The 22,445-nt window shown below is 44.5% G+C and overlaps 2 protein-coding genes across 4 annotated transcripts in view; both read right to left on the reverse strand.

The window, feature by feature from the left end:
* LOC147012815 (V-type proton ATPase subunit G 2-like) lies at positions 1–21,473 on the reverse strand. 3 transcript variants are annotated; one of them, XM_085854073.1, is made up of 4 exons: positions 21,455–21,473; positions 6,321–6,434; positions 972–1,072; positions 1–440 (listed from the first exon to the last, which is right to left on the reverse strand). In XM_085854073.1, exons 2-4 carry the CDS (start codon positions 6,400–6,402, stop codon positions 273–275), a joined length of 351 nt encoding a protein of 116 aa, XP_085710199.1. In that variant the 5' UTR covers positions 6,403–6,434; positions 21,455–21,473; the 3' UTR covers positions 1–272. The 3 variants fall into 3 exon arrangements, with proteins under 3 accessions (XP_085710199.1, XP_085710198.1, XP_085710200.1); XM_085854072.1 differs by lacking the exon at positions 21,455–21,473 and adding an exon at positions 8,852–8,979; XM_085854074.1 differs by lacking the exon at positions 21,455–21,473 and adding an exon at positions 8,609–8,628.
* DNLZ (DNL-type zinc finger) overlaps positions 21,410–22,445 on the reverse strand; it is a 16,216-nt gene continuing 15,180 nt past the window's right edge. The window contains exons 4-5 of the mRNA XM_085854070.1: positions 21,625–21,764; positions 21,410–21,533 (exon numbers count right to left, since the gene is read on the reverse strand). Of these exons, the coding sequence (XP_085710196.1) occupies positions 21,422–21,533; positions 21,625–21,764 (252 nt within the window). The 3' untranslated portion in view covers positions 21,410–21,421. The remainder of the gene's footprint in view (positions 21,534–21,624; positions 21,765–22,445) is intronic.

Here is a 22,445-nt window from a genome sequence, read left to right on the forward strand (position 1 = left end):
TTTCCTTTCAATAACTCATTTATTCAATGACAGCAGGTACATTCAACAACAGAGAGAATGGTGTGAGGGAGAAGAATGTACTCATCATATTTGCACAATGAGGGGCAAGTAACTCCACCAGGACAATGAGATGGTGTGAGGTTTGACAAGTTGAAACTTAAATACTCTCATCCAGAGATCTGATCGTGCTTGAAACGACGAGGTCAATTTGAAATGGTTTGGACTTTGACGTGAAGAACAAAAGCTAAACGGGATGTATTGTGTCGTGTTGATCAGATGTGAAAGTTGGGGTGAATTTCCGGCTGCACATCGCACACGGCCTTGAGCAGCTTGTTTAACACATACTCCCGGTTCTCCTGATGGGTCCTGCTGATCGACTTGATCTGGCTGGTCGTTCTTTCCTGGACTTTAGCAACCAGGTCACCCTGAGAGCCAAGAACCTGGAAAAACACAGGAAACCACCTGAGGATGGGTTCTATCAAATATCCTCGATAATGTTTCGTTGCACATCGTCACCCAAGTTGGATGTCCAAGACGATAATTCATGGTAGCACACTTATATTTGATTCTGACCCGACTATAAACTCTCGGATTGGTGCTTCACAGGCAGAGTGTTGCGTCACAAGGCGCAATGTGCCTTGGAGCAACATTAAGCTAGGTGTTCTCGCTGCAGGCACTATTTAGTGGTCATTATAGATCCTAAGGTTTCTCACAAAGAGGAGATTGTCACAGCACCCTGGTCAAATTCCTGCCCAAATGAGCAAGGGGCACTGCACCAGCAGTATAGTCACACTTCAGAAATGAAGCAACCATCAGGCCAAATTTGTAACTTAAACACAGTCCAATATACATATTCCTAACAACAACCTAGGTTGGCCCAACCGAGTACTGTTGAAAACTTTCCCCGTTATCACTGTGCACTCGTATGTGTAGTCATATTAGGTTCATAGTGCAAGCACTGTCTCTTTTACCGCTTCTTGCCGTTGACGAAAGTCGTTCTCTCGCTGTTGCCTGTACGCCTCAATTGCCACTTGGGCTTCTTCTTTGGCCTGTTTCAACCTTCGCGCCTTTCCTGGTGAAGCATTAAAAAAGAAATGAAAGAATCATATGCTATCGTACATACCATATGTAATTTGCAAAGTGTCTACTCATGTGTTTGTTTTGCTTGTATGCATTCCTAAAGCACTGGACGTAGTTGAAAACTGGTGCTTGTACCAGGTCTGTAAATGTGTATCGTAAAGTGCTGTCTGGTGTAAGCCTCTATTACAAGTCATACTGTTGTGGGGCCGGGTCTCTGTGGCGATGCAAGACCGCTCGGGGGAGCGTAGCAGGGTTGGGGTCAATTACAAAACTTTTGAAAATTTCAATTCTAATTAAATTACAATTACACCCCAATACAAATTTTTCAATTACAATTACACCTGTAATTGTAATTAATTATCAATTACGTAATTAACCCCAACCCTGAGCAGTAGCGTCGGCTCCACCGAACACACCGGAATTTAGGTAGTTACCCTCGGATAAGTCCGAAAGGCACGGGCCCCTGAATCACCAATAATTCGACCGCGTGGGGTAGGGTTAATTGCCAAACTTCAATATACATAAGTACCCAAGCGGCAAAGCTACCCGGGAATTCATACCCTCGGCAGGCCTCGAGCGGAACGAGCCGTTACCGTGCTCGAACAGTGTATAACCAGAGTGGATGGTTACCGAGGCCTGTCGGTCCAAATGAACAATTACAGCAACAACGGCCTTCCTAATCCCCAATACGCACCATGGCAAACCAATGGCAGAAATGACAAAGAACGAGCTGGTACATTCAACAAAAGGGATATTTATTTATAACACTAATCGGGAAGGGGAACACAGAGCAGAGTTATCACGAATAAAGAAAGGTATCAAATGTACAAGCAATTCCTTAAACAATTCTACTTAGACAGGGCCCACGGACACACACAAATACCCAGAAAGAGATGGACCTCAAAGTCTTTATTGCTCCTTCAGCTCGGAGGGAAGATGAGCTGAGGAAAGAACGTGCTGGCTACCTGGCCGCGTTCGCGCGGCTGGACGACCGCACCTTCCTGGTGCACCAGTCGCCAAAGAAACAGACCAGGGCAGCCGAACCCAGATGAGGCGAGACGAGGTGATCTCCCATGATGAGATGGTCCACCGCTTGTTGTATTGCGCCAGACGAGACCCTCAGATGCGCAGGATGCAGTCAGCCGCAGACCCAGACAGAAGCACGCTCGAGCAGACGGGCGCAATCTTCAACTCCTTTTTCCATCGTTTTTCGGGGCGGGTCCACTTCCCCGTCAGCTGCTCTCGTTGGGTGGACGGCGTGTCGCGGCTCCACCTTCTTGCAAAGGACCGCCCCGGATCTGGTCCGCGCGTCGCCCATTGGGCGGAAAATGACACATACCCTTATTTGGCGCACAGCCAGAACGAAGCGCTCCGTGCCCATATTTGGGCCAAGCCAGAGCGAAACGCTCCGTGACCATATTTTGTGCGCAATCCACACCACCTGGGGCATGGAATTCCGCACACGCACGCTCGCCGGCATGCGGGCGAAGAGCGCGGACAATGCCACGAGCAGAGTGTTGTTGTTGTTGGTGATGTAAAAATCCGAACTATAAAATAATTCACAGCGCACGTACAATTAATCATCCATTAAACATAGGTTGGGACCCTACCTTGAAACACATACTTACCGATATAACTGATCTATAGGACTTGGCTGTTGAGTGCTCATGGCTGCCAGATTCGTAACAATACAACATGCCAGACATCATACAAGTTGGGGATTAACTTGTCTCAACAGACAGGTTCTTTTGCTCGTTTTAAAAACTATGTCTATCTATGTTCCATGTTGTCTGCACTGAAACTCTTTGACAACACAAAGAGGGAGACAAACTGTCTACACTATCTAAGCAGACACCATTAAGGATGAGTTAACTTGTGAAAACACATATAGATGGTTGGGGGCAGGGGGGGGGGGAGAGTGCAACACACAACCCTAAACACCTGCACCATCAGACTTGCCCACTCATCTCCAATATATCTGTTTATACTCTGTGTACAATTATCCATTCCTCTGAAATTGATTCACTGCCCTTGCTTTTCAAGACTAAGAAAACTCTTCCACCAACCAACTCCTCTGTGTAAAAGGCTCCACTTCCATCCTTCCCTGCACTTCAAATGGCAACATAGCCAACTCTTCTCGTGAGAAGGCCAAATGCTTCAATTCTGTGTTTGCTTTCTAATCTTGTGTCCCCAAATCCTCACTCACGGTACCCATCTTTTCCTGTCATATTCAACTGCTCCTGGACTCTGTGTCTTTTGCACCTGAGAAGGTGGACAAGGTTCTTTCAACCCTTGACTCTCACTCTGCTACTGGACTGGATGACATCAGCTCACATGTACTAAAAACTTGCTCTGCTGCTCTTGCACGTCTGTTTCTGCCCTTCTCACCCTCTCATTTGCACGTGTCATCTTCCATCTGCTTGGAAATATGCCAACATCACTGCATTACAAAGGTAAGAAAACTGATCCCATCAACTACAGACTTGTCGACTTACTTCCAATTAGCAAGGTCATGGAATCCATCATCGCAGTTGATGTGGAATACTTATTTTTCTCCAACAACCTCATCTCAGATCACCAATTTGGATTCAGACCAGGTCACTCCACCTTGAAGATGCTGCTTCTACTCACCCAACAATGGATGGAGGCTCTCAATGTCAGACATGAGATCAGGGCCGTCTCTGGACATATCTCGTGCTTTTGATACAGTCTGGCATCCTGCCCTGCTCTCCAAACTGTCTGCCTTTGGTGTCCAAGGCCAACTCCACACATGGCTTACTGACTCCCACTACTCCCATAGCCAACATGTTCACCACCATCTCAGATCATGCCCAATTCAAAACCATGATCTTTTCTACCCTCGCTAACCCCAAATTCCACCCCACCTCAAGCCCTTCTCTTTCCAAACTTTGTTCTCCCTTCTGGTTCCATCTTGTCCTTTTCTGCTACCTTGTCCTTTTCTGTTACCCTGTCCCCCCTCCCCCACCCACAATAAAATTCCTTCCCACACCCATTGTTTGTTTAAGTCTCAAATCACAAGGAAATTTTGCATAGGACGAGGCCATTCGGCTCATCATGCCTGCACCACACAAATACCAGATTTTAATAAATCCGTCAATACCCCTTTCCTTCATGTGCAGCCTTTTGGCTGCTATACTGGTACTCATTTCACCAACCTCGGAAGGATGACAGGCTGAGTCAACCCCCTGGTGTTAATCCAGCGGCCAACAGGACTTGAATTCAGGACCCTAGGATCCCAAGCCACCACCCTAACCATAAAGCCAACACCAGGTTAGTAAGGTGGTGCTGTTCATGCTCTATCTTGGCCTTCACTCTGCTGTTGGTGTTCCCCCCACGCTCTCTGCTGTTCCTTTTGTCCTGTTACTTCCTGATCCATTCAGTGAACAAGCTCTTTCACGAGCCTTGACAATGTATTTAAAAATAAATGAGTTTCCCTTTGTCATCTTGGTCCCACCCTTGTATTGTTCTTCATTTTAGCATTTAATTATATCGCCCTATATAATCTAAAGAAATTTATTTGCATCCAATTTCCTTTAATATTTCGATACCGATACAGCTTTTATGGAAATCTTGTCTTCTTTAATGTCCACAGTCCCCCCCCCCCTCCTCCCTTCGCTCCACCTCATCTTTAAGAGCACCTGATAGCCTGGAGCCAATCCAATTGCTCTCTGCTGAATGCTCTCTTTTGCTACAAGGTGCCCACAACTGAATGCAACACATTGTAGATTCAGTGCTTTCAGAAAGTATTCACACCCCTCGATTTTTTTGTCACATTTTGTTGTGTTATAGCCTGAAAACAAAGTGAAAACGTCGTTAGAAATTTTTAAAAATTGATTAAATATTAAAAGGTGAAATCAATAAGTATTCAACCCCCTGCATCAATACTCTGTAAAAGCACCTTTGGCAGGGATTACAGCTTCGAGTCTTCGTGGGTACGTCTGCATTAGCTTTGTACATCTGGATTTGGGGAGTTTCCACCATTCAGATTTGCTCAAGTCCTGTCAAGTTGGATGGGGAACATCGGTGAACAGCAATCTTCAAGTCTGGGCTTTGACTGGGCCACTCAGACTTTCACCTTCTTATTCTGAAGCTATTCCAGGGTTGCCTTGGCTGTATGCTTGGGATCATTATCCTGTTGGAACATAAATCTTTGCCACAGTCCAAGGTCTTTTGTACTCTGAGGCAGGTTCTCCTCAAGGATTTGCCTGTATTCATTATGGGGCTCCATTCATTATTCCCTCTATCCTTATCAGTCTCCCAGTCCCTGGCGCTAAAAAGCATCGCCAAAGCACGACGTTGCCACCACCATGCTTCACGGTAGGGATGGTGAGAGATGTGTGATGAGCTGTGCTCGGTTTCCACCAGATGTAGTGCTTTGCATTCAGGCCAGAGTGTTCAATTTTCGTCTCATCAGACCACAGAATCTTTGCCTCGTGCTCTCAGTCTTTCACGTGCATTTTTTGCAAACTCCAGGTGCGCTGTCGTGTGCCTTTTTCTCAGGAGTGGATTCCATCTGACCACTCTCCCATAAAACCTAGATTTGTGAAGTGCTGCAGATTGTTGTCCTTCGGACAGGTTCTCACATCTCAGCCAAGGAACTCTGACAGAACTACAGAGTGGTCATTGGGTTCTTGGTCACCTCCCTGACAAAGGTCCTTCTTTCCCGGTTGCTCAGTTTGAATAGTCTGGATAGTTCCATATTCTTTCCATTTCCTAATAAGAGGTCACTGTGCTCTTGGAAACTTTCAACACCAGAAATTTTTATACCCTTCCCCAGATCTATGCCTCACAATTATATCTCAGAGTTCTACAGACAATTCCTTGGACTTCATGGTAGAGTTTCTGCTCTGACATACATTGTCAACTATGGGACTCAGTACCTCTCAAAAGTATGTGCAATTAGAATGCAAGTACAGTACGTCTATAAAAAGCACACAAAACAAGTCTTGGCGATGCTCTGCAGTCTTTGAAATGTTTTAAATCTCAGTTTATAATCGTATAAAATATATATTGTCACCGTTGGTGGCTTGTTGTGTGAAAGGGGTCATGTCGAACAAACATATGAGAAGCACTGTCCTGGGGTTATCCATTCATTGCTCCCAACCCTTTCCATTCCCAAATAATTAGTAATCGGTCTGAGTATGGAGATGAACGAAAATTCACCGAGATCCACAGTGCTGTGTCCAAAGGTGAGGGAAATAAGACTGAGGAGGTCTTACGTTTCCTTGCTTCAGCCACCTTCTCAGCAGCTCGCTTCTCGGCCTGCAGAAGTTGCTGGATCCCTTGTGACTGGCTTGTCATTTTTCCAACGGTGTGTGGGTGTTTGTTGCAAGCTTGAAGTGAGAGAGGGCAAAAGAGGCAACAGGCTATGTTAAAATGGATGCAAATCACAGATTGGTCAATATCTGGTAAAAAAAAAAAAAAAAAATTCTGCCTCAATCCCAAATGGCTGATGCACACAATAGTTTATTGTCATTTATTTATTAAACTGACATATCTCTCTTTCTCTCTAAGGGAAGGTTCAGTGCTCTCATAGAGTAAGGATTGCAGTAGGTGGTTTGTCAATGCCTTTCCAGCGGTAGTCAGGGCAGGAATTAGTCATTGGTTCAGGGTGTCGGTGATAACTTGCCGATTGTGTTTTAAATGTCCATCAGGTAATGCGAGCAGAAGGAACACCAAACTCAACATAGATCCGGCGCACACTGTGATGCAACGCCCTGTCTGCGAAGTACCCATCTGATAGTTTACAGTCCAATTGGGAATGGAACCCGGACAAGAGAGCTCAAAGGTAAACGTGTCATCCCAATTATCCTGTCAGCAATTTTTATGAACAGGGGTAAACGATACGAGGTGTAAATTTGTCTTTCAAATAGGTTCTAGAAGCGGATTTCAGGAGGGTTGGGGTCATCTATAGATGCAGGTGTGGTGTTTGGGGGGGGGAGGGGAGATGGAACGGTTCAAGTTGGTACCTTTGAGATTTAAGGAGCCTGGAGAAGAAGATGGAAGACATTCGGGAAAGGGAAGAAGGGAATACACAGAACTCAAGAGACCGAGTTCGAGTCCCTGTCATCCGTTAAAATAACACCAGGTTGGTTGACTCAGCCAGGCATCTTTCCATGGTCAGCAAAATGAGCACGAGCTTCCCGGGAAGAATATACTGGTCAAGTATTCAGCCTCGAAGCGGTGACCCATCCATGTTGTGCCTCACCAGGTTGTGTCCATTTACCAAGCCGCTAGCTAGCGCTTGCCAAGCCAGCTGTTCCTTAACAGTTTTGAATGGAGTACTTGGTGGTCGTATGGCAGCTTAGCTGCCGGGGTAGCTATCATTTCTTGAAGAGCGACTGTGTCGCTGATGCAGTGACCCTCTACCAGTACACACATTCAAACTGGTACTCATTTCACGACCTCGGAAGGATGACAGGCTGAGTCAACCCCCTGGTGAATTAATTCAGCGGCCGACGGGGCTTGAACTCAGGACACTAGGATCCCAAGCTGCCATCCCAACCGCTGAGCCAACACCAGGCTCAAATGGAGTACTTCAGCCACTGTGGGTGAGCGTTCGCTAACAAACACCCCAGGATTGCCATAACCAAGGAAAACTGCGTCTGAAGACAAAACGAGTGCTTCTTGTTTTTCTTCTTCTTCTTCCATTGATCAATGGACCACCACGAAACGAGTGCTTCTTCTTCTTCTTCTTCCATTGATCAATGGACCACCACGAAACGAGCGCTTCTTCTTCTTCCATTGATCAATGAACCACCACGAAACGAGTGCTTCTTCTTCTTCCATTGATCAATGGACCACCACGAAACGAGTGCTTCTTCTTCTTACATTGATCAATGGACCACCACGAAACGAGCGCTTCTTCTTCTTCTATTGATCAATGGACCACCACGAAACGAGTGCTTCTTCTTCTTCCATTGATCAATGAACCACCACGAAACGAGTGCTTCTTCTTCCATTGATCAATGGACCACCACGAAACGAGTGCTTCTTCTTCTTACATTGATCAATGGACCACCACGAAACGAGTGCTTCTTCTTCTTCTTCCATTGATCAATGGACCACCACGAAACGTGCTTCTTCCATTGATCAATGCACTACCGTTTATGACGTCATCTTCCGACCCACACACATCGAATTAGGATGAGTAATTACATTCTGGTTGATGTGATAACACCAAGCAACGTTATATCAGTTGTACCAAGTAAAACAAAAGCAATGTAATAAATTATGTAAACGCAACCTCGTTTTACGGAAAGATTAAAAAAGATGGGTGTTACTACAGTAACATCCAAAATAGGGTCGCCTTGTCCCCGAAGCCAAAAATCGCAATTGGCGTCGAGCGTCTTATTGTCCGAGAAGACGAAACGCGCGCGAAAAGCGTCACCGGGGCAACGACAGAGCCTGCACCGGCACAGGTGCTCGGACAAACAGCGCGCAGCTTAAAGATTAAAAATAGCCGGAAACATTCGGAATAATAAAAAAAAATAAACACAAACAATACCCGCAGGAGGTTGAACAATGCAAGAAAATACAACAATCAAGCGGTGAGGAGAAACAGATCGACCTCCGAGGTCGATTATATTAAAATTATATAACTGTGAATCGACAACGACGTTCGATTATACATACAGAACATTAAGGAGACAATTTGCTCTTATATTCTCGCTTGAAATCGTTATGTATTTTAAAAGAATAATTATAATAAGAGTTAAATAACGTTTCACCAACGTGACGCGATTCTTACTCAGCGGGCGGGAACGAGCCGGTCGGGTGACGCTCCTGCGGCAGCTGCGGTGACGTCACGTCGTTTCTCTTTTATTTATTTATTTTAAATCACGCACGCCGTGGGTCCGTCACGTGTCAGGTCGCGTTTTTATAAAATAATCGATTTCGATGCGATTTCATTTCACGTTTTATTTCTTTTTTTTTTAATACAATGATCCTTCGACGCAGATAAATGCAAATAGTCTCCAAATGTTGGTACCATCGACATTTTTTTTTATAAATACACAAACTGAGGAGGGAGAGGAAACATCGGAGTTTGAAGATCGGAGTAGAGAGAAAGAAAGGGATGTATATCAGTATGTGCATGGTGGGGGACAAATACTTTGGCTTTGTAGCGTACGTAATATGTAGATGTGTCATCATTTTGCTTTGTAGCGTACGTAATATGTAGATATTAGTCATCACGATTTGGCTTTGAAGCGTACGTAATATGTATATGTCATCATTTGGCTTTGTGGCGTACGTAATATGTAGATTGTCATCATTTTGCTTTTGTAGCGTACGTAATATGTAGATATTATTCCTCCACGATTCTTTGAACACCACACCACCATGTTCTATTGGCATTTTCAGAGTACAGCACTCCATTGCATGTAGTCAGAGGGGGATTATTGCTCCTGAGTGTTACACGTTTTTACAGTACAGACTACTCTGCTTTTTTTTTCACCGCTTACACTTTCAGGGTCGAAGACATACTGGATCTACACCCACAATCCACACGCGCATGTCAACAAATACCTATCCCCGATCCACAACCATAATCTTTTCTACCCCCATTAATCCACCCCAAGCCCTCTCTTTCTGAGTTTCCAGCTTTTCCTCCCACTTCTGTAATTGAGATTCACCCCTGTTCTTCCCCACGTTGCAAGTCAATTTTATCACTCAACCAAGCTGTTTGTATGCCCCCCCCATCCACTCTATCTTTGTATGTCCCCCACCCCCCCCACTCTATCTTTGTATGTCCCTCACCCCCCACTCTATCTTTGTATGTCCCCCACCCCCCACTCTATCTTTGTATGTCCCCCACCCCCCACTCTATCTTTGTATGTCCCCCACTATCTTTGTATGTCCCCCACCCCCCACTCTACTTTGTATGTCCCCCACCCCCCCCACTCTATCTTTGTATGTCCCCCCACTCTATCTTTGTATGTCCCCCCCGCTCTATCTTTGTATGTCCCCCCTGCTCTATCTTTGTATGTCCCCCCCGCTCTATCTTTGTATGTCCCCCCCGCTCTATCTTTGTATGTCCCCCCGCTCTATCTTTGTATGTCCCCCCGCTCTATCTTTGTATGTCCCCCCCACTCTATCTTTGTATGCCCCCCCCACTCTATCTTTGTATGTCCCCCCCACTCTATCTTTGTATGCCCCCCCCACTCTATCTTTGTACTGTTCATTCCGTTCTGTGTTCTCGCTCTTCCACGAACCTCGACAGTGGATACGATACAAAAACACAACACCAGACTAAACAGCCACTGAGTTTGAGGGTTCCCACAGCACTCAGGGTACCAGCGATGCAATCATTATGACGTCACTTTTCTCCTCGTCAGAGGAGGAATAAATGAAAAATTTCCTCGTCCCCGTGGATTCCAACCAAAGAACTTTGTGACATTGGTCCAGACTCACTACTGAGCCTCGATCGAGTAACTAGCAGTGGAGCACAAACTGTTATTGTTCACTGCTCCTTCCAAATTCATCGCCAAATGAAGGTGATGCATGACGTCATCGCCGGGCGCCGAAGGAAGGAAGTACTCAGTTTTCACTGCGTTTGTTTGTTTGTTACCCTCGCCAAAGAAAGGAAGTACTCAGTTTTCACTGCGTTTGTTTGTTTGTTACCCTCGCCAAAGAAAGGAAGTACTCAGTTTTCACTCTGTTTGTTTGTTTGTTACCCTCGCCAAAGAAAGGAAGTACTCAGTTTTCACTGCGTTTGTTTGTTTGTTTGATTGTTCATTTGTTTGTTTGTTACCCTCGCCAAAGAAAGGAAGTACTCAGTTTTCACTCTGTTTGTTTGTTTGTTACCCTCGCCGAAGGAAGGAAGTACTCAGTTTTCACTCTGTTTGTTTGTTTGTTACCCTCGCCGAAGGAAGGAAGGACTCAGTTTTCACTCCGTTTGTTTGTTTGTTTGATTGTTCATTTGTTTGTTTGTTACCCTCGCCAAAGAAAGGAAGTACTCAGTTTTCACTCTGTTTGTTTGTTTGTTACCCTCGCCGAAGGAAGGAAGGACTCAGTTTTCACTGCGTTTGTTTGTTTGTTACCCTCGCCAAAGAAAGGAAGTACTCAGTTTTCACTCTGTTTGTTTGTTTGTTACCCTCGCCGAAGGAAGGAAGGACTCAGTTTTCACTGCGTTTGTTTGTTTGTTACCCTCGCCAAAGAAAGGAAGTACTCAGTTTTCACTCTGTTTGTTTGTTTGTTACCCTCGCCGAAGGAAGGAAGTACTCAGTTTTCACTGCGTTTGTTTGTTTGTTACCCTCGCCAAAGAAAGGAAGTACTCAGTTTTCACTCTGTTTGTTTGTTTGTTACCCTCGCCGAAGGAAGGAAGTACTCAGTTTTCACTGCGTTTGTTTGTTTGTTACCCTCGCCAAAGGAAGGAAGTACTCAGTTTTCACTCTGTTTGTTTGTTTGTTACCCTTGCCGAAGGAAGGAAGTACTCAGTTTTCACTCTGTTTGTTTGTTTGTGACCCTCGCCAAAGGATGGAAGTACTCAGTTTTCACTCTGTTTGTTTGTTTGTTACCCTCGCCGAAGGAAGGAAGGACTCAGTTTTCACTCCGTTTGTTTGTTTGTTTGATTGTTCATTTGTTTGTTTGTTACCCTCGCCAAAGAAAGGAAGTACTCAGTTTTCACTCTGTTTGTTTGTTTGTTACCCTCGCCAAAGAAAGGAAGTACTCAGTTTTCACTCTGTTTGTTTGTTTGTTACCCTCGCCGAAGGAAGGAAGTACTCAGTTTTCACTCTGTTTGTTTGTTTGTTACCCTCGCCGAAGGAAGGAAGTACTCAGTTTTCACTCTGTTTGTTTGTTTGTTACCCTCGCCGAAGGAAGGAAGGACTCAGTTTTCACTCCGTTTGTTTGTTTGTTTGATTGTTCATTTGTTTGTTTGTTACCCTCGCCAAAGAAAGGAAGTACTCAGTTTTCACTCTGTTTGTTTGTTTGTTACCCTCGCCGAAGGAAGGAAGTACTCAGTTTTCACTGCGTTTGTTTGTTTGTTACCCTCGCCAAAGGAAGGAAGTACTCAGTTTTCACTCTGTTTGTTTTATTTGTTTGTTACCCTCGCCAAAGGAAGGAAGTACTCAGTTTTCACTCTGTTTGTTTTATTTGTTTGTTACCCTCGCCAAAGGAAGGAAGTACTCAGTTTTCACTCTGTTTGTTTGTTTGTTACCCTCGCCGAAGGAAGGAAGGACTCAGTTTTCACTCCGTTTGTTTGTTTGTTTGATTGTTCGTTTGTTTGTTTGTTACCCTCGCCAAAGAAAGGAAGTACTCAGTTTTCACTGCGTTTGTTTGTTTGTTACCCTCGCCAAAGAAAGGAAGTACTCAGTTTTCACTCTGTTTGTTTGTTTGTTACCCTCGCCGAAGGAAGGAAGGACTCAGTTTTCACTGCGTTTGTTTGATTGTAACCCTCGCCGAAGGAAGGAAGTACTCAGTTTTCACTCTGTTTGTTTTATTTGTTTGTTACCCTCGCCAAAGGAAGGAAGTACTCAGTTTTCACTCTGTTTGTTTGTTTGACTGTTTGTTTGTTTGTTACCCTCGCTGAAGGAAGGAAGTACTCAGTTTTCACTCTGTTTGTTTTATTTGTTTGTTACCCTCGCCAAAGGAAGGAAGTACTCAGTTTTCACTCTGTTTGTTTTATTTGTTTGTTACCCTCGCCAAAGGAAGGAAGTACTCAGTTTTCACTCCGTTTGTTTGTTTGTTTGATTGTTCGTTTGTTTGTTTGTTACCCTTGCCGAAGGAAGGAAGTACTCAGTTTTCACTCCATTTGTTTGTTTGATTGTTACCCTCGCCAAAGGAAGGGAGTACTCAGTTTTCACTCCGTTTGTTTGTTTGACTGTTTGTTTGTTTGTTACCCTCGCCGAAGGAAGGGAGTACTCAGTTTTCACTCCGTTTGTTTGTTTGACTGTTTGTTTGTTTGTTACCCTCGCTGAAGGAAGGGAGTACTCAGTTTTCACTCCGTTTGCTTGTTTGTTATCTCGCCAAAACGAAGTTTTGCAAGATATGTTAGTCAGCTTGTATGTTTTTTTTTGTTGTTTGTTTGTTTGTCTGCAATCACGTATAAAAAATTCTGCAGAGCACAGTTATCATCGGAAATTTTTATAACTTCGCATATCAGAGGCCTATAGAGGTCCCTTTCAGTACACAAAATTTTGAAGGTCAAGGTCAAAGGTCAAGGTCCCTTTGGCGCAAATCAGGGTAGTCGACGAAACCCTTATTTTTTGAGTAATTTTGATCGGATCGTCTTAAAACTTCATGGGAATATAGTTCATGGTCTGACGCTTAGCTGATTAATTTTTGGTGGTGATTGGCCTTGACCTTCAGATGTTTTTTTGTTTGTTTTTTTTGTTTGTTTGTTTGTCTGTAATCACATGTAAATCAATCTGCAGAGCACAGTTGTCATTGGAAATTTTTGTAACTTCGCATATCAGAGGCCTATAGAGGTCCCTTTCAGCGCATAAAAATTTGAAGGTCAAGGTCAAAGGTCAAGGTCACTTTGGCGCAAATCAAGGGAGTCGACGAAACCCTTATTTTTTGAGTAATTTTGATCGGATCGTCTTCAAACTTCATGGGAATATAGTTCATGGTCTGGTGCACAGCTGCTTAATTTTTGATGGCGATTGGCCTTGACCTTCATGGTTAGCGCCTGAGGTCAAACATATTTGACCCCAAGGTCAAATTTTCAAGTTTTAGGAACCATATCGTGTAGTACCTCAAATTGAACACCTCGGTGAGTGCTTTCTAGATATGTCAAGCTTGAGACATTATGACGTCATTTGGTGACGTTATGAGGCAAAAGCATATTTTTCATGGTTACTCTGTCGAACGATTCTCATCGGAATCTCTCGTAGGCAGATATTCCTCAAGCAGTCGCTGCTGGTGGATGGCAGCTCTGTTCACCTCAGTGTGACCTCAAAGAAGTCACACGTGGTCACCTTTTGGAAAGACCTGACATTGGTTTATTTGTTTGTTTGTTACCCTCGCCGAAGGAAGGGAGTACTCAGTTTTCACTGCGTTTGTTTGTTTGTTTGTTTGTTTGATTGTTCGTTTGTTTGATTGTTACCCTCGCCAAAGGAAGGAAGTACTCAGTTTTCACTCCGTTTGTTTGTTTGATTGTTCGTTTGTTTGTTTGTTACCCTCGCCGAAGGAAGGAAGTACTCAGTTTTCATTCCGTTTGTTTGTTTGATTGTTTGTTTGTTACCCTTGTAGTGTCGTGGCAGAGGTGCGAACAGGCAGACACGAGCCGGAGGGTAACACAACTCTGCTTTATTGTCTCGAGCGAGAGGGTAGGCGCCCGTAACTCCGCTTTAATATGCACTCGATGCACTCTTCAGGCACACGACCAACAAGACACTACTAATGATACCACATGCTGCCACTGATGCTACTGGTGCTCGAAGTCCCGAGCGGGCGCGAACAGCTATATGCATTGCAGACACGTGACTACCATCACAACGCTCTACGCATTGTGTTTGCACGCGTATGTCAATACGCCACAACCCTCGCCGACAGAAGGGACTACTGTACTCAGTTTTCACTCCGTTTGTTTGTTTCATTGTTACCCTCGCCGAAGGAGAGGGTATTGCATTTGGGTCTGTTTGTTTGTCTGTCGCACAGAACTTTAGTGGGTTTTTTCCGCAACCACTTATCAGATTGAGATGAAATTTTCACCATCGGTGCAACTACTCATGTAGAATGTTTTAATGACAATGATGATGGCATAGGTCACGTGGTGTGGCAGCCACGTTGGAAAAACGGAAAAACTTTGGACCTCTGTATCTCTGAAACCTCACCAAGGAAAACATTGAAACTTGACACGTCGCGAGTACTTGTCATGGGGAAGGAGTTTGATTTTTTTTTTTTAATATGACGTTATGTGGTGCCTTTGTTATGACGTCATTATGTAGAATACGACATCTGATCAGTATGAAAAAATGTTCAGGTTCATTTTGGGATAAAATTGTCCACAGCAAAAAAAAATATTATTTTCTTTCTCATGTGGACAATATCTCGGGCACCTTGTTTTAGCTCGGAAACTGATATTTGGACACGACAGTAAACATGTAATTTGGCTATCAAGGCTGGAGGATTTATATATTTATTTGACATGAGGACGATGTACTGTGAATGTACCGCTACTTGTACAAGACTTTGGTATGACTCAGTTATGGTCAAAATCGGACCACCAGCCTCCCACCCTCAGAGCAGACGCTCTAACCACAATGTCAGAATCTCTGTGAGTCTCAATCATATTTGCACTGTCCAGGTGTGCTGAATAGCTGTGATAGGGAAAAAAAGATACATCCCGGCTCCTGATTGGAGGAAACATGTCAGTATGCCTAGAATGATTGGGAATATAGGCTGGCAGGATTAAATAACATTGGCAGGATAGCCGACAAATGCAGACTTGCCTCTAAGCTCACCTGGATTTGAACCTTAACCCAGCTTACAACTGTCATTCGGGTGTTTCACACGGAGGGAAGGAATTGCACCCAAAAGTGAAGGAATGAAGGAAATGAGCCCAAAACACTGTCTGCTCAACCGATGAGGATAAATTGAGAGTCGTAGTGGTAGTAGTTATTTGTGAATCACCATCCAGACAGGAGGTAACGTTTTATAATCCATCAAGTCGTGGGACAATTAGGATTGCTGACGTTTCCTCCAATCAGGAGCTAGGATACATTTCTTTCTCCACAGCACACCAAGCCCGCATGGGTAGTGCAAATGAGATATCACTACAAGAGCTGCATTAAAAGTACTGAACGCCTTTTTGGTCTTCGAGTGGTGGAGTTGCCCTTTACAAGAAAGTGGGACCTTTTGTATAAAGAAGAATGATGGAAATCTTCAACAAATAACAAAATCCACCACTTTACATTATTCCACTTAATTATCTGATGCAGTTCAGATAATCAAAACATTCCTGCAGTACACATTTAGGAGCAGTTAAAATATGTCAAAGAAACATAAATAACAGAACTCAGTAACGTGCAGAACTGAACCTCAACCTCAACCTCAACCTTAATGCCAAGCTGAACAGTTTACATTTTGTAATCCACTGAAAGGCCTTATCTCAATTCGGACCTGAACCAAAATCTAATCGGCTTGTCACCCATCCAACTTATCCACATAGTTTTGAAATATCGTGCTATGTATCGTTTTTGACCCATTAAAAAAAATTTCGGATTCGGATCCTCACCAAAATCTAAACAATTCATCCTTGTCACATGCCCAACCTGTCCACCAAGTTTTGTCTCAATCCATCCACCACTTTTTGAGATATCCTGCTCAGACACAAACAGACAGACGGACACACAGGGGTAAAAACAATAATCTGCATCCACCTTCAGTGGCGGCCCCCCCTCCCTTCGCCCGAGTTAGCCTTAGCTAACAATAAAAACATGTGATTGCTACATTGTGTGACCATGGAAATACTGCAGCCGCCCTATATGTGCTAAGTGCCGGTGAAAAAAATTACTAACAGATCTGTCTGCAACATGAGAGTGATCGGCCCATTGGAATGCCCCACTTTATCGCGCAAGATTCCAATGATTTTAAAGGCCTTGGCTTCCACAGCATCAAGCTGATCAAGGTGTGAGACTGGGGGTGCCAGCCCAGAGGAGAGAGCAGTACTCCATCAAGCTGGAGATGAAGGCCTTGAAGGTGGATAAGAGTTCAGGTGGGCCAAGGAAAGACTGCATTATGGAGAATGCCCAGTCTACACCTGGCTTTGGAGGCCAACTTTGAAATGCGGTTTGTCCAAGAAAGATCATGACTGATAGAGCTTGGTTTTTCAAACCCGGGGGCACGACCCCAAGTGGGGTCGCCGAGCAAATTTCGTGGGGTCGCGGGCGTCCGCTTGCACCGAAAAAAAAATTATATTTTCGATCGGTGTTCGCTTTTACAGGCTGTAATATAAACGGTTCGTTCAAAGTATGGGAACCGGCGCAACATGACGCTTGGAATGGGATCCAGCCGATGTGTGGGCTCGCTGAACGGCGGTTCATTTTGGCGGGAAATTAGTGGTTTGATCCACGGCCTCTCAGACTCAGACTCAGACTCTATCATTATCGTCTATTCACGTCTTCACATACGACTCGAGACCTTATTTGTGATGGCAGCACCGACCACCAGCAAATCTCGAGAACATTCTTACCAGGATAAATCTCAGGACCTTGGATTTTACTATGTGGTGGATAAAAGTAGAGCACAGAGGACTCAGTGTGTGATTTGTTTCGAAGTGCTTTCAACAGAGTCTATGAAACAAAATAAGTTGCAGAGGCATTTGAATACAAAACATGCGCCTTATCAGGATAAGGAGAGAGCGTTCTTTGAGAGGAAACTTCTTGCACTCAAGAATACGCATCTTGACAGAGAGGGTACATGCCATCAGACCAATTCTCTGGCATTAGAGGCCTCATATCGAGTGTCGCTCCATGTTGCCAAGACTAAAAAGCCTCACTCCATTGCGGAAGAACTCGTGCTGCCATGTGCAAAGGACATGGTATCTCTGATGGTTGGGGAGGAAGCAGCGAAGAAACTGGCAGTTATACCCCTCTCTGACAACACCATCCAACGCAGAATTGAAGATATGAGTCTGGACGTAACGGCTCAGGTCGTACAGAAGATCAAGGAATCGCCGTGGCATGCCATACAGTTGGACGAGTCCACTGATATCGCATCGTACATGCAACTCATCGTCTGGGTCCGCTTCATCAAGGCTGATAACTTTGTCGATGAGCCTCTGCTCATCAAACCATTGGAGGCCACCACCAAAGGCGAGGACATTTTTGAGAACGTAGAGCAGTTTTATCGTGACCATGATCTGGACTTCGGAAAGTTGCTCGGTTCTACAACAGACGGTGCGCCAGCAATGTTAGGAGTGCGTTCTGGATTCAAGGCTAAATTGCTTGAGGTGGCTCCCCAGACCTCCATGGTACACTGAATGATTCACCGAGAAGCGCTCGCCTCTCGTACTTTGCCAGAAACCTTGCAGAGCGTACTCTCAGAAGTCGTAAAAGTGGTGAATCACATCAAATCGAGCGCCCTCAACACTAGGTTATTCAGGCTATTCTGCCAGGAGATGGACACCGACCATAACAATTTACTATTCTACACTCAAGTCAGATGGTTATCTTGAGGAAACCTTCTTCTGCGCGTTTACGAGCTCAAATATGAACTGAAGGAGTTCCTACGCACACAAAGGAAAACGGCATGGGTAGCGTTGCTTGAGTCGGACTCTTGGCTGTCAGAACTGTGCTATCTTGTTGACATCTTTGAACGTCTCAATGTCCTCAACCGCTCCCTCCAAGGCAAAGACGCCAACCTCATGATTTTTCACGACAAAATGAGCGGATTTCTGGTGACTCTAAAATTACTGGCAGACAAAGCAGCTGTTAAGCGCTTCAGCCTTTTCCCCCGTCTGGTACAGCATCTAACGACCTGCCAGTACGATGATACTGAGCTCGACAGTCTTTCTGGGGAGATAGCACGTCACCTTCGTTCGCTCATTGAACAGTTCGAACACTATTTCCATGAGCTGGATGTGCAGTCCTTTTCTGTGGTTCGGGACCCTTTCACGGCTCCACTGGACTCGATTGCTGATGAAGATGATACAGCACAGGAAGAGCTTGTACAGCTCCAGCAGGATTCAGGAGCGCAGGCTCTTGCGCGGACGAATTCGTTGTCGACATTCTGGTGCAAAATGCTGCCGTTGTACCCGACCCTGTCACGGCGCGCCATTAAGGTTCTCATGCCATATCCTTAATCATACTTTTGTGAGCAGTCGTTCTCCACCATGGTGGTGATTAAAACAAAGTACAGAAATCGCCTAGAAATGGAGCATGATACGATCCTGGCATTGTCATCTACTTCTCCAAGAATGGAGAAGTTGGTTTCTGAAAAACAGGCTCATCCTTCTCACTGATATATCTAAATGTCATTCGGACTAAACTTCTGAAACATTCAACTGTACTACCTATTTGGATACTGTCGGCTATTCTCCGTTTACTCATCTATGAAAACATGACGATGGTGAATAAAGTAAACAGTAAATGTTCTTGTGTCATATGAAATCTTATCTTGTATATTATGAATTGGGTTTTGAATCTTTTGGGTCGCGCGATGTAGAGAGGTTCTGAAATTGGGTTGCCACTAAAAAAAGTTTGAAAACCACTGTGATAGAGAGACCCAAAAGATTGAGACTGAAGTTGTTGAAGAGGATAGTTCAGGAAGTAAATGGTAGGGGTCACCACACGGTCCTTTCGTTGTGTGTGTGTGTGTGTGTGTGTGTGTGTGTGTGTGTGTGTGTGTGTGTGTGTGTGTGTGTGTGTGTGTGTGTGTGTGTGTGTGTGTGTGTGTGTGTGTGATATTTGTCAGGATTGAAAGACATTCCATGTAGTTGACCAGCTCGTGATTCTATCAAAGTTTGCAGAGAGGGAAGAGGCTGCTGTGTGCCTATCTGAATTCAGACAGATATAAAGGCTGTTTCATCCATCACACCTGTGTCAGTCATAACCAAATAGCATACACCATCTGAATTTGAGATGGGGAGTATTAGGCCATGGTCCCAGCATAATAGCTCCCTTGATGAAAGATACAATGGGATTGTTCGATTACTTTTTATCGCCATGCTTTTTGAAACAAAACAGGGGGATATTGTAATCGGCTCCATCTGTCTGTCCATCATGCCGTTTCCTCCTAAGGCCTAAGTCACATTTGCTCTACGGTGAGGATACGGCGGCCGTACGCCCTCTGAATTGACAGAAACGTGCGGCGGCCGCAGAGTTTCTGCGGTGGCCTCATGGTGGCCCTATGCCGTATGGCTATATTTTACAGGTCGTAGGGGTCGCCGTGGAATTATAACGGAGTTATAACTTTTTTCATTTCTACGTTTGCCGTAGCAATTCGACAAGCCGAAAAAAAAAACTGGTAAAAATAAAATAAAATAATTAACCCACTCGTTTCCATCCGTCTGGCCACACGTTCGCCTTAGGGCCCCTTGCGTCTGCCTTGAAAATTCTATGGCCGCCGCAGGAACGCCCTAAGGTCACCGTTCGACATCAAATCAAAGAACGTACGGCACCCCCACGTTTTGTCTCCACAATTTATAAATACGCCGCGCGGCTCCCCGAAAAATAAAAACATATGTGACTGCTACATTGTGTGACCGTGGAAATACTGCGGCCGCCCTATAATTGTTAGTGGCCGTAGATTTTGTAGACCCTACGGCCGCCGTGGCAAATGTGACTTAGGCCTAAACGGTTGAGCAGAAATTCAAACTTTGTAGTTATTATCACCACATGGCACAAAGGTGCAAGAGCAGTATCCTATTTAGCCACATCACCCTGGGGCAGGATCAAGAGGTGAGATACCAAAAAAAAAAAAAAATTGCAATTTTGGCCACATTTTTAAATTAAACTTTGTATGTGAAATCAACATTGAGGGATGTATGAAATATGGAACGATTTTTTGGATTTGATCCCTGGTTCATGCCCCTGGGGAGTGGGGGACTAAGGGTCACAGAGGTCAAAACGGGGCAAAAAAAATTTGTTTTAACTCGAAATTTGATGGAACCGAAGCCTGGTGGAACTTTTTTTCCATCTTTTAAGTTTGCTTTCAGTGAGAAGCGTGTGGATTTGTGATGGTGTGCCCTCAACTTCACTCTCGTTATCTTTAAATCAGCATACAACTGCAGAGATACAGCTTGCTTCACTCCTTTTCTTTCAGTCCCCATTATTCTCAGCTTCTCGTGGCACCTGCCAGAGGAAGAGTTCTGGTCCCAGTCTTTCCAGAACCAGCTCAGCAGGCCTGATATTCACGTGGCAGTAACTTGTAATTTGTTTTAGGTGCCGGTGACAAATCACCGACTCCACAAAATACACCATGGGATCTTTAATGCCCACCAACAACCCCAATTGCTGGCAGACAGGTCCTCCGGTTTAAGATCACATTGATGCATCGCCCTACCTCCATAACACCAACGTGACAGTTTATAGCCTGGTCCAGATCCAAACTGAGACAGCTCATAGTTGAGCACGCATACCTCTCGGCTATCCTGCCAGCCCGTAAAAGAATGGATTGCTCTTCAATACAGCACCCACTCTTGGCACCACAAAAAGAATGCCAGTTGATAGTTGAATAATACTCAACCAGAGATCATATGCAAAGCAAGAAAAGAAAAGAAAAAAAAAGAAAAAAGGTCGAAGTCAGAAATATCTGGCCACCGAATATCAGGTCGAGATTTGTATGGGAAATCCAACTAGCGTTACGAGTACAACTACTGAGACACCGAGATTATGCTTCAAGAAGAAAGATGCTGCAATTTCTGTTTCTCTCATTTATTATTTCCCTCCTCCTTGCCCATCACCTCCAGAATATCGGAGGCTTCACTCCCAATCACTCGCACCACACGTTCTCCCTTCTCGGCCAAAATTTCTTCAACGTTCCTGCAAATAAACATTTTAAGCATTTTGTTTTGACACCAGGATTTGGATCGATGTAAACGTATTGATCAACAACCATAACCAATAGCCATGCCTTTTTCCCTGCAAGTCCGAAAACCATCCCAAGTTGTCCGCAATTATGTGACGATTCTGGCATCCCGAACACGTGACGATGACCACACCGTGGGCATATGCCAACCGCGAGATCTGTCTTGCTGAGCGAACTCCACATACCTGTATGAAAACATCGGGTGAGGAAAAGGAAGAGGAAGAGGAAGAGGTTAATACGACCTCTTTTAAAATGATTCGGATCATCATTAAATAGGTTTCAATGTAATGATGATATGGGTATAGTGTGGTATGGAGACTACATGGTTGTTTGAACATCGGTCTGTTTAAAAGTGTTGAGTCAACGTGCAGCGGGAGCTGATGCAATTATTCGAACCCCTGTACCCTGCTCACACCACCTGTTCCTTCCCTCATGCATGAAGGTAAAATGAGGGACACGGCTCTCCACAACAACAACAACAACAACAACAACAACAACAACAACAAAAAACAACAGAATGCATAAAATCTGCCTTTGCATATCAAGGTAACGTTCACAAGTCATCCTTCCCCATCCTCAACCTTGTGATCAGCACAGGATGCTCTCATGGCAAGACCAACTTTCAAATCTGAAATGAAAAACTTGTTCAATAACCTCAGCAAGTCTTTGCAAGCAGTGGCTGGGTAGCATGAGGAAGTAATAATAATCATAAATTATATTTACATGGCACCTTTTGCCTACAAGGCGCTGAAAGAAAAAGCCAGAAAGAAAGGGAGAGGGTGAGGGGGATGAAAGAGCAAATGGAGGTGCTGCCTGTGAGGTGCTCAATCCACATTTTAAGGACAAATTCCAACTGCTCGGCCACT

This window comes from Eptatretus burgeri, chromosome 14 (assembly GCF_056783735.1).
Source record: "Eptatretus burgeri isolate ZD-2024b chromosome 14, Ebu_testis_v1, whole genome shotgun sequence".
Taxonomy (NCBI): Eukaryota; Metazoa; Chordata; class Myxini; order Myxiniformes; family Myxinidae; genus Eptatretus; species Eptatretus burgeri.